Raw genomic sequence first — 13,151 nt, 5'->3', positions numbered from 1 at the left:
ACTTAACACTTTCAAGAGGAATCTCAAGCTAGAACGCTATCCTCACTTGGTGTTAGTGAGTGAGCGAGTGAACTGGCGGAAAAGTGCCATTGGAACATGGTTATGGTGATGACCAAAAACCAACTCTATCTCCGACCCGTGTTAGATTGCTGGAAACAACAACCAACTAAGGGGGAGGAAAGGAAATCGCACAAAATAGATAGCAATGCAAAACAAAAGCAAAAACAAAAAAAAAACAAGCACAAGCTTCAGTCAATGGCAATAGCACTTGAGATAAACATTATCTAGGCAAATACAATTGAAGCTAAGCAAAAAAAAGGAAAATTATAACGGAATAGTTTTCTTTACCCTTCAGTGGCAGCGGGCAAAGGGTGAGCGTCGAAGTGCATAAGGGCATTAGGAGGAATCAAGGAAAACCCAAAGACAGAAACGCCACAAAATTGGTCTTCTGTGGGAAAACCTTCTTCTGGTCTTCTGTGAGAAGACCATCTCCTGGTCTTCTATGGAGAGATCTTCTTCTGGTATTCTATGGAAAAATCTTCTTCTGGTCTTCTATGAGAAGACATTCAGGTATTCTTTTAGAAGAAGACTATCTTGTCTTCTATAAGAACTTCTGGCCTTCCATGATAAGACCTTCGGGTTTGTCAAGAAAAGGCCTTGTGGTCTTCCAAGAGAACACTTTGTGATCTTCCATGAGAAATAGAAGGTCTTCTATGAGAAGACCGACCTTCTGGTCTTCTATGAGAAGACCCACCTTCTGGTCTTCTATGAGAAGACCGACCTTCTGGTCTTCTATGAGAAGACCGACCTTCTGGTCTTCTATGAGAAGACCGACCTTCTGGTCTTCTATGAGAAGACCGACCTTCTGGTCTTCTATGAGATTTTCTGTTATTCTATGAGAAGATCTTCTGGTCTCCTATAAGAAGTCTGACCTTCTGGTCTTTAAAGAGAAAATCTTTCGATCTTCCATGAGAAGTAGAAGGTCTTCTACGACAAGATCGGCATTCTAGTTTTCCAGAAGACCAACCATCTGCTCTTCTTTGAGAAGACCTTCTGGTCTTCTATGGGAAGACTTTCTGGTCTTCTATGAGAAGACCGACCTTCTGGTCTTCTATGAGAAGACCTTCCGGTCTTCTTTGAGAAGACCTCCTTGTCTTCTATGAGAAGACCTTCTGGTCTTCTATGAGAAGACCTTCTGGTCTTCTATGAGAAGACCTTCTGGTCTTCTATGAGAAGACCTTCTGGTCTTCTATGAGAAGACCTTCTGGTCTCTTCTATGAGAAGACCTTCTGCTCTCTTCTATGAGAAGACCTTCTGGTCTCTTCTATGAGAAGACCTTCTGGTCTCTTCTATGAGAAGACCTTCTGGTCTCTTCTATGAGAAGACCTTCTGGTCTCTTCTATGAGAAGATCTTCTGGTCTCTTCTATGAGAAGATCTTCTGGTCTCTTCTATGAGAAGACCTTCTGGTCTCTTCTATGAGAAGACCTTCTGGTCTCTTCTATGAGAAGACCTTCTGGTCTCTTCTATGAGAAGATCTTCTGGTCTCTTCTATGAGAAGACCTTCTGGTCTCTTCTATGAGAAGACCTTCTGGTCTCTTCTATGAGAAGACCTTCTGGTATCTTCTATGAGAAGACCTTCTGGTCTTCTATGAGAAGACCTTCTGGTCTTCTATGAGAAGACCTTCTGGTCTTCTATGAGAAGACCTTCTGGTCTTCTATGAGAAGACCTTCTGGTCTTCTATGAGAAGACCATCTGGTATTCTATGAGAAGACCATCTGGTATTCTATGAGACGACCTTCTGGTCTTTTATGAGAAGAGTTTCTGCTATGTTCTTGTTCTATGAGAAGACCCTCTGGTCGTCTATGAGAAGACCGACCCTCTGATTTTCAGTAAAAAGACCCTCTGGTCTTCTGCAAAAGGGTTTTCCATAGAAAATCTTCAATTCAGCCTGGCTGGCTGAAGAAGGGTTTTCCCATAGGAAAACCTTAATTTACCCTGGCTGGAAAGGATTTTCCATAGGAGAACTTCAGTTCAGCCTGACCTGGAAAATTATTCTTTATCTCTCTCTATAGGAAAACCTTAATTCAACCATAGAAAAATTCTCCATGGGAAAAGTGTATAACAACTATCCATTCGATTGGACCCCTATAACGCAAATGCACTTTTGATTTTGCTCCCTCCTCCTCTTCCCATTCTCAACTTCGCACAAAAATTTACAAAACAACAATGAGCACGAGTTCATATCACCGCATGCCTGTAGATAGACATTTTTGTCTTTGTGTCATAACGTTCGTGAGGAAAATCAACCAAGCGTTCAACCAGCCAGCCAGTCAGCCGGCCAGCCAGCCAGCTAGTGGGCCACAAATGACAGTAGTTGCAGCAGTTTGGCGCCAGCTGCAGTCTGAATGATATAAGCGGTGAAAATCCGACTATGGCGGCGACGGCGAGTAACGAGAATATGTCAACGGCACATGTTTTAGCTATGGTTTGGCGAATATCAGGGGCGTCGCTGTCAGCTACAGGCCAACGTTGCTTTTGTTGTTTTCTTTTTTGTTGTTACTTTTGTTTTTGCCTTTTCCAACGAGCAAAAATATCAATGAACGAGAACCCCAAACAAAAAGCATGAATGGTGTATTGGGGAGTGAATAATTGGCGAGTCTGCCGCCCCTGCTGCCAGTGTAAGGCAAAGTTAATGTTTTAGGTGATTACGTTGCGTTCGTTGGGCGATAATACGGCGACGACGTCAAATGGTCCCCCCTCATGAGAGGCGTGGGGGAGGGAGGTGGTATAAATATATGAGAGTATTGGTGTCGGTATGTTTGTGTATGGCTGAATGTAATTGCAATTGAGTTGTTTGGAGTACCCAAAGTGAATGAGTGAACAAATAAGCCAACGAACGAGTTGGCGGGTCGAGTGGCCGGTCCCACTGGTGAGTGACTTTGCAAATGTTCTTATCTACTACTTGTTGATTAGAATACTTGGACGGGTACACACCTCCCCAATCACGCTGTTAGCTCTATTCCAAATGGAGGAGGCAAATGAATGTACCCAGAGAGTCAATGAAATATATAAACAAAAGAAGCCAAAGAAAAAAAAGTAGCCCATATTGTGTCTGGGTGCAAAAGCAAAAATTAGAGCCAACACAAGTCCAACATTTGCCAGCCAACGGCTTGGGGGATTACGGAGAGATTACTTTTGGGGTTACTCAACTATAGGAGTATCAGTCGTTTTTGCCAACAGATGTATAGCCTCAGCCAGTGTTCGATTATTTAAATATATGTTGACTTCTGTTATGATTTTTTTTTTTAACTGTTGACTCTCTATGGGGTAGGTTCCGAAGGAATGAGCCAATATTGTCCATTTCGTATGGGACCTAAATAAACATGATATAAATATTACGACCTGCAGGTTTGGACTATATCGACTACTTCCCTCACTTTATATGAGATATGTGATAATTTTTGGAAAATGTTGAAATCAGATCTCTTGTCGAGGGAAATATTAAGATATACCAGGTTTGAATGGAAATCGCTGACGTGTTTCGCAAGTTATGACAGATCTAAATATTTAAAATTGTGATCGTTTGTGGGCGAGGTACCACAAGGGGTAGGCCGATATCTATCATCTTCACACCATAACTTATATTAGTAGAAATATTGAGTTGTGTAAAGTTTGAAAAAATCGGACGCTTATTTCACATTTTTAAGGACGTTTGATTATTAAAAATGTGATTCCTCGTGGGGGAGGTACCAGAAGGGATGGCCCGATCTCTACCATCTTTATATCAGATCTTGTGTTGTTAGAAATATTGAAATGTGCCAAATCTGATTGGATTCGGATAATAATTCCGCGTTTTATTAGCTTCATGGATATTCAAAATTTTGACCGTTTGTGGGGGAGGTACCAGAAGAAGTGGACCAATATATTCCATCTTCACAACAGACCTCTGGTTAATCAAATTATTGTGATGTTTTTCATTTGAAAAGAACTGGGTGCTTATTTCGGATTTTATGATCGTTTTGGTCATTCAAAATTTTGACCCTTTGTGGGGGAGGTACCAGAAGAAACGGTCCGATCTCTACCATCTTTATTACACATCATACGTAGATGGAAATATTGAGATGTGCCAAGTCTGTATGGACTCGGATGTTAATTTCGAGTTTTATGAGCTTCACGGATATTCAAAATTTTGACCGTTTGTGGGGGAGGTGCCAGATGAAGTGGACCGATATATTCCATCTTCACACCAGACCTCGGGTTAATAAAAATATTGTGACGTGCTTAATTTGAAAAGAATTTGGTGCTTATTTCGGATTTTATGGTCGTTTTGGTCATTAAAAATGTTGACCCTTTGTGGGGGAGGTACCAGAAGGAATGGTCCGATCTCTACCATCTTTATTACACATCATACGTAGATGGAAATATTGAGATGTGCCAAATCTGATTGGATTCGGATGTTAATTTTGTGTTTTATGAGCTTCATGGATATTCAAAATTTTGACCGTTGGTGGGGGAGGTACCTTAAGGAGTGCGTCGATATATTCCATCTTCACACCAGACCTTGGGATAATAAAAATATTGTGACGTGCTTAATTTGAAAAGAATTTGGTGCTTATTTCGGATTTCATGATCGTTTTGGTCATTCAAAATTTTGACCCTTTGTGGGGGAGGTACAAGAAGAAATGGCCAGATCTCTACCATCTTTATTACATATCATATGTAGATGGGAATATTGAGATGTGGCAAATTTAAATGGAATCGGATAATAATTCCGCGTTTTATTAGCTTCATAGATATTCAAAATTTTGACCGCTTGTGGGGAAGGTACCTGAAGGAGTGCGTCGATATATTCCATCTTCACACCAGACCTTGGGATAATAAAAATATTGTGACGTGCTTAATTTGAAAAGAATTTGGTGCTTATTTCGGATATTATGATCGTTTTGGTCATTCAAAATTTTGACCCTTTGTGGGGGAGGTACAAGAAGGAATGGTCCGATCTCTACCGTCTTTATAACAGATCTTGTGTTGATAGAAATATTGAGATGTGCCAAATTTGATTGGATTCGGATGTTAATTTCACGTTTTATGAGCTTCACGGATATTCAAAATTTTGACCCTTTGTGGGAGAGGTACCCGATGGAGTGGACCTACATATATTGTCCATTTTTGCACCTTACATAGCACTGATGAAAATATTAGAATTCGCAAAGTTAAAGCAAATTCGGATTATCCTTTCTCTTTCTGTGCAATAAATTATTTTCTTTGAAAATTTTGACATATTGTGTGGGAGGTACCAGAAGGAGTGGACCGATAGTGCCCATCTCCGAACTCGATCCATGTTTGACAATAATATTACGATTTACCAAGTTTGGACCAAATCGAATACTACCTTCGAGAGTTATCGTCACAGCAGCAAGACGTAGGGACATCGCTAGATCGACTCCAAATGTCCTGAATCGTATTTGGTCCAAAGAGATCTAGGGTCTAAAGCCAGTATTTATATGAGGCACGTTTTGGCCGTATCAAATGATACCTACCCTTCTTCAGTTATATGGCTTAAGGTATAAAAATGAGGAAATTTTAGTCAAGTTCAAATAATTCCTAAAAAGGGAAGGCCCTCAGGTTTGAAAGGAAGCACCAACAACCTTCCGTATGGCTAAATACAGATTTCCCTGAAAAATCTTCAAATCATTCAAGTTGAACACAGATTTTCATAGCAAATTGCCAATTCAGCCGGGGTGAATTATGTTTTCCATTGAATACTTCAATTTGAGCCATCCAGGATTTTTGTTTAAAAGACTCATATCCTCTTCCTCGCCAGAATTTCAGTTTTGTTCATTTCTGAATAATATTGTGCCATTTTCACATTCAATATTTACCAAAAAAAATAAATTTTTCGAGTATGTTTCAACAAAAAAAAACATGAAACCGAAACTATCGAAAAGAACAACGTTGGCTCTCACGTTTCCAACATTGCATATTCATCAAATTATTTACAGACAATAACGAACGAACGCCGGGTTTTTCATTCGGATATATTTACATGCAAATGTATTAATTTACATGCATGTGTATGCCTCTGTGTGTGTGTGTGCGGAGAGCATGAAATATGCACACATCAACACAAACGAAGAAAAAAATCATTTTTGGTTTTTTATTTCCTTTTAGAATTTTCATCCGTTACAAAAAAAAAACGAAAAACATCCACACAAGCCATTGAAATGAAAGATGAAACAGGAAAATAGGGAGAATACCAACAAAAAATGCACATAAAAGAAGTAGTAACACAGAAAAAAAAAAACAAAACAAAAACGATCGCATAATTATACGTTGAGTATACATACATATGTAGGTATGTACATATGCAAGTAGCCATGCACTTTCGTTCAATGATTGTTGTTCGGTTCGGTTCATTCATTCTGGCTGACAGTCAAAATGCCATGACTGTTAGCGGGAATCGGTTGGTGCGGCACCTTCCCTTCCCCAAGAAATACGTGCACATGTGAGAAATGCAAAAAAACCAAAAATAATTCGATGCCAGAAATACTGATGTCGTTCACAAACATTTGCATACATATGTACAAAAATACAGTGCTACATATCTACAGAGAAATGCACTTGACTTATAACACAAAAAAAAAACAAAGTCAGATGTTACACAATTTCATGCGGAAGTTCTGCACAGAAAATACTCGCGAAGCTGACTCCACAAACTGACATTTTTCTGTTTCGAAAGGAACTGAGCACTTCGTTTTAGGTCGGGAGATCATGGGCCTTTAACCTGGATATTTTGCAAGCTAGATTGAGAGCAGTTTCTTGTATCCAAAAAAAAATAAAAAAAAAAAAAAATAAAGAATTCGTTTTCAACATTTCGATCCCAATTTTGCCTTTAAAGTTAGCCTTTATATGCTATAAATTTAGTTAATTTAAATTTTTAGACCTACAGATTTTTGTCTTCACCAGAAAATTCGATTATCGGTCCATAAATTAGGAAACAACTGAAATGTTTCTTTTTCGAAAAAATATGAGCACTTCATTCGAAATCGGGAAATCATGAGTCTTTAACTCTGACATCTTGCCAGCTGGATTTTTGTATCCAAAAATATGAAATTCGTTTTCAACATTTCAATCTAAATATTAGCTTTGAATTTTATATTTAGACTTTATAGACTTTTAGACCTAGATCGATTTTCGTCTTCAACAAAAAATTCCATTATCAGTCCAAAAATACTAATCAATCAAAAAAAAAAAAAAAAAAAAAAAAAACGATTTCTTCTTCCCAAGCCACATGCGATTTCGAATTTACATTTTTCAATTTTTCGAATTTGCCAAAAAAGGTCAACATTATTTGTATGCCCTCCACCATGCTATGTCAGTCCGTCATCATAACTTTGTCATTCCGTTTGTAACTCCTCGAAATAGTCAAGTTAAATCAAACAAAGTATGTCTATTCTGGATCAGCGTAAAATTCTAAATCGGTTTAGCGCGACAGTCTGTCAGTCTGTTGTAATCCGAAGGAAGTAAGATAAAAGTCCGAAGTACTTAAGATAGAGTGCTAACATTTGGCACACATGCGCCTTGTATCCAAACTTAGGTCAAGTGCTAAGATGGGCTATATCGGCCAACTTTTTCTTACAGCCCCCCTCTCATTATAAGTATTTAAATGATTTTCTACAAATTTTTTAACGGAATTATCTAGAATTGGGAGTTGAAGGTTGTTAGGGGTTCCTTTCAATCTTGCTAAACAAAAATGATACGATTCCATATTTTGGTATAGCCCCCATATAACAGTAACCCCTCGTTTTGGAGCATTTCGACTCCTTGGAAAAACTGTTAATACAGGTCCACATTGTGATAGATCTCCCATATAACGGTAGCACCCTATATTCGGTATTCTGGGGGCATTCACCGAATTTTTGACAAAATTCTATGAAAATCTAATGGATGTTTAACTGCTACAACTTGCACACATCACAATATTTTTATTTACCCAAGGCCTGGTGTGAAGATGGAATATATAGGTCCACTATTTCTGGTACCTCGCCCACAAAGGGGTAAATTTTTTGAATATCCATGAAGCTCATAAAACGCGAAATTAACATCCGATTCCATTCAGACTTGGTACATCTCAATATTTCTATCAACACAAGATCTGTTAAAAAGATGGTAGAGATCGAACCATTTTTTCTGGTACCTCCCCCACAAAGAGTCAGAATTTGGAATAATTATAACTCTTCTGAAATGTGATGTAAGAGTCCGATTGTCTTCAAATTATACACATGCCATTATTTCTCTTAGCACAAGTTCTGCTACTAAGACGAGATATATCGGTCCACTTCTTCTGGTACCTCGCCCGCAAAGGGCCAACAATTTGAATATCCATGAAAGTCATAAAGAGCGAAATTAACATCTTATTCAATTCAGACTTGGTACCTCTCAATATTCCATCCATCAACACAAGATGTGTTATAAAGATTGTAGAGGTGGTACAATTTCTTCTGGTGCCTCCCCATGTGGGGTTCGTGATTTTGAAAAAAAAAAAAAACTAAACGCTCAAAGAAGGCGAATCCAACTCTCTTCAAATTTTTTGCTGTGCTTCGTCTTAACCAATTAATTAATTTAAATTTTGTTGATATCTTGAAAATAACGATTCCGAACTTTAAAAACGAAATTTGAAACAATTCCGGTGAATAATGTCGCCAATATCATCAAAATACAGAATAAAGGGAGGTACTGTTGTATGGGGGCTATACTAAAACGTAGACCTATATAGATAATTCTCTTCCAGAAGGGATCGCCTTGTATAAATTTTCAGGCTATACGATATCGCGGTCCTATATGGACATTTCTCTTCCAGGGGGTAAAGAACTCAGAAGGAACTCCCTGTGTGGATTTCAGTCAATTCCATTGACAAATGTGACTAAAATCATCAAATAAATATCGTGCACCGATATAGCCCACCTTCGAACTTGATCTGCCTGCAGACGTTATTCGTTTTGACTCTAGCGTTATTACAACGGACGAAGGGACGGGCAGGGCTACATCGTCTTACAATTTTACGCTGAACAAGAGTATATATGTACTTCCTCCATACTACGTTCGGTGGAGGGTATAAAAACCAAAATCGAGTTTGAGTTGGGAAGAAAATAACAAAAAGCTCAAAATGCATGCAGCGACATCTGGTTTCGATATTCTGATATTATTTAAACTATCGGTAAATGGGTGAATTCCAAATAAAAGTGTAAATCGGCTTTTTGTTGAAGTCAAATTTTAAGATGTTGACTTTTTAGCTTGACGACCTGTATTTCTTACATTTGCTTCTCTTTATAGAATAGATTAAAAATGTTTTGCTCTTAGCCATGAGTATGGTCAGGCGACAGGTCTTCTACTTTGGAAAAATACCTCAATGATAAGGCAGCAAATACCGCACATTTTTCATATCTCCTAAAATGACCCTCATGATTTCTTGTCGAAAGAGCATCCCCCTTTTTCGCTCTTCCCCCCATATCTTTGATAACACACTTAATTCATATTTGCTTTGATTTTTCTTCATTTTTTTTTTGTATTTTTTTTGTCGATCAATGGCAAAATTGACTGATTGTGCAATTGTAAACCCATGTCTAAACCTAAGTAATCAAATAACCCGCTATATCGAGAAAAAAATGAAGGCAAAAAAAGAAAACGCTTCACTTGAGAAATCACACACTCAGAAATCAAAATGTGATAAAGATATAAACAAACAATCTAGTCATTCAACAATCCATTGAATTGATCAGGCCAGAGACCCAGCCCCTCGCCGTCTCACCATGGCCGGCCATCAGCGTATATTTGATGGGACGCGCTGATGACGATAATGACGATCATCATAATAGAAAATCAAAATACCGTAGAGCACCATCAGCAGCAGCAGCAGCAGCTACAACAATAAAATTCAAATGATAGCTGTTTAGTTGTCTCTCAACCCCTCTCCCCACCTCTCTTACTACCAGCACTGCTGCTAATTCGACTTGTTGTCTAATCAATTTTATTTTGTAGTGTAGAATTTTTTTTCTTCTTTTAAATTGTTGCCTTAAAACTTTTTTTATGATTTTTTTTCGTAGTATTTAATGATTGGCAGGCATGTGGGCCAAATCGCTCGAAAGAGCTATAGTAAACAAAAAAAAAAAAAGAAAAAAGCAAAAAAAAGAAACAAAGTATATATAATCATGTGTTGTATCTTCGCCAGAGATTGCATGGGAGTGATAAGCGGTTGGAGGCGGGGCGCCCAAGGGACTTGAATATGATTGACACGTTTGAATGATTGAAAAAAAAATAAATGTGGATCGACAACCTGTGTATCGGCAATAAATTGTGTAAAAATTAAGACTAATTTCAATACGACGTAGCGGGAATCCCTCACTACTTAAGAGAGAGTTTCTGGGAAATTATTCTAATTATCTTTTCCGGTTCGAGAGGAAAATTTTTGTGTGTGTGGAATATCAAGAGTTGTTGTGACAGCTAATTATTTCAAATCTGCGATAATTTATGTGATATTTAATTAAATATGAACAAGTGAAATGGAATCAGTCGATATTCCCGACATCTGGGTACCCTCAGCCAATGTTCGGTTATTTAAATATAATTTTGACTTGCTTTGGGAAAGGGGAAGGTTTCGAAGGAGAGGGCCTATATTTTCCATTTCGTATCTGACATAATTTCTGATAAAAATATTAAAACGCTTTATATGAGATATTTGCTAATTTTTCGAAAAGTTTAAATTAAAATGTTAACCTGTTGTGGTGGAGGTACCAGAAGGAGTGGACCGATATAGTCCATCTTTACAATGGGAAAGGAAACAGCCGATATTGCCAACACCTGGGTACCCTCAGTCAATGTTCGGTTATAAAAATATAATTTTGACTTGATTTATAATTATTCAAACTGCCGACCCTTTGTGAAAGGGAAAGGTTCCGAAGGAGAGGGCCTATATTTCCCATTTCGTATCTGACATAATTTCTGATAAAAATATTAAAACGTATCACATTTGGATTTTATATCGACTACTTCCTTTGCTTTATATGAGGTATTTGATAATTTTTCGAAAAGTTTAAATTAAAATGTTAACCTATTGTGGTGGAGGTACCAGAAGGAGTGGTCCGACACAGTCCATCTTTACAAAAGATCTTGTGTTGATAGAAGCATTGGAATGTGTCGAGTTTGAATGTAAACAGATTTTTTTATGTGCTTCAAGGGTATTGCAAATTTTGACCTGTTATGGGAGTGGTACTAGAAGGAGTGGTCCGTTCAATCCGTTTTTCATACCAAACGTTGTGTTAGTACATATATTGTTCTTAGTTCAATTTCTATAAAAGTCATAATTATTCAAATGTTCACCCTTTGTGGGGGAGGTACAAGAAGTAGTTGTCCGATATATCCCATCTTCACACCAGATCTTTTGCTAACAACAATATTGGGATATGTGAAATTTTAGCGCAATCGGACTCTTAGTTCAAAATTTATAAAAGTCATAATTATTCAAAATGTTGACCCCTTGTGGGGGAGGTACAAGAAGGAGTGGTCATCTTCGCAGCAGATCATTCTTAAGTAGAAATATTGGGATGCGTGCAATTTGAAAATAATCGGATGTTAATTTAACTACAAGAAATACTCCGATCTCTACCATTTTTATCACAGATCTTTTGTTGATAGAAATATTGCAATGTGACGAATCTGGAATCGGATGGTAATTCTGCGTTTTATGTGCTTCTTGGATATTCCATTTTTTGACCATTTGTGAGGGAGATACCAGAAGGAATGGTCCGATCTCTACAATCTTTATAACAGATCTGGTGTTGATGGAAATATTGATATATACCAAGTCTGAATAGAATCGAATGTTAATTTCGCGTTTTATGAGCTTCATGGATATTCAAAATTTTAGACCAGAAGAAGTGGACCGATATATCCTTTCTTCACACCAGATCTTGGGCTAATAAAAATATTGTGATATCACATAACATCACATTTTATAAGAGTTATAATTATTCAAAATTTTGACCCCTTGAGGGGGAGGTACTTGATGGAGTGGACCAATATTGTCCATTTTAGCATTTGACCTGACACTGACACAAACATTATGATTTGCAAAATTAGAGCAAAATCGGATAATCATGTCTCATTCTGTGCAATATATATATATATATTTTAATTTCGATCTTTTGTGGAGGAGGATTGAACCGATTTTGCCCATCTTCAAACTCAAACCAAATTTGACAATAATATTACGATGTACCAAGTTTGGGTACTCCCTTCGAGAGTTATCGTTCGCACCAGCCAGCCAGACAGACGGACCGACGGACATCTCTAAATCGACTCCAAATGTCCTGAAACGGATTTCCAAAGTACAAAGGGACCTAGGGTCTAAAAACTTGTTTTCGATGACGCTCATTTCGGCAGTACCAAATGATATATACCCTCTCTTGCTATATGGCTGAGGTTATTAAAAAATCCAAAAAAACTACATTTATGGAATTAAAAAACTTATAAATTGACAACCCTTAAAAATTTCTTGCGAAAAAAAAGCATTCTAAGTCAATTCCTCGTAAACCAATTGACACAATTCGTATTTTCCAATATTTTTCCTTTCTGATTCACAATATAAGGTCTCGTACTTAAAATGATAAAGTTGCTTATCGTCTTTTTGCATTCACGAATTTAATTATTAACTTTTTTTATTTTGATTCCACGTTATTGTTGTTATTGTTGTATTTCTTAGTCATTGTCGTGTTTGGAGAACACCTACCAAATATCATATTGATAATGCTGATAACGGGTCTTTTACTGCAACTACGTAAAACAGTTGAGGCGAAAAAATACCACACATTTTACACGTGAGCGAGAGAGAGAGAGGGAGACACTGTAATTGAGGACTTCCTTTATCGATGATATATTATTTGCTATTTGTCAGATATACGTATTTTGTTTTCATGTGATTGTTGGAGATATAACACGGATATTTATTTGTATATATATTTTTTGTAATTCATTACTAATTTAATTTATCTCTGTCATATTTGAAAATTTTCCAACTATTGATTTGTTTTTTTATTTTGTAAAAAAATAAATTTTATATGTTTATATTTTTTCATATAAAGCTTAATACCATAC

At 37.3% G+C, this 13,151-nt stretch overlaps 1 protein-coding gene across 6 annotated transcripts in view; it reads right to left on the bottom strand.

Moving 5' to 3' along the window:
* LOC101895958 (dual 3',5'-cyclic-AMP and -GMP phosphodiesterase 11) overlaps positions 1-13,151 on the bottom strand; it is a 228,749-nt gene that overhangs the window by 153,579 nt on the left and 62,019 nt on the right. For 4 of the 6 annotated variants that reach the window (XM_059124590.1, XM_020037343.2, XM_020037342.2 and 1 more), the window contains exon 1: positions 12,787-13,072. The exons of the other annotated variants lie outside the window; for them this stretch is intronic. Coding sequence is in view for 1 of the 4 variants with exons in the window: in XM_059124592.1 (XP_058980575.1) it covers positions 12,787-12,796 (10 nt within the window). In the remaining 3 variants the exon portion in view is untranslated. Of the gene's footprint in view, positions 1-12,786; positions 13,073-13,151 lie in introns of those variants that run through there. 6 annotated transcript variants of the gene reach the window in all.

Source organism: Musca domestica, unplaced genomic scaffold, assembly GCF_030504385.1.
Source record: "Musca domestica strain aabys unplaced genomic scaffold, Musca_domestica.polishedcontigs.V.1.1 3, whole genome shotgun sequence".
NCBI classification, from domain to species: domain Eukaryota; kingdom Metazoa; phylum Arthropoda; class Insecta; order Diptera; family Muscidae; genus Musca; species Musca domestica.
This window is presented reverse-complemented; position numbering and strand designations above follow the sequence as displayed.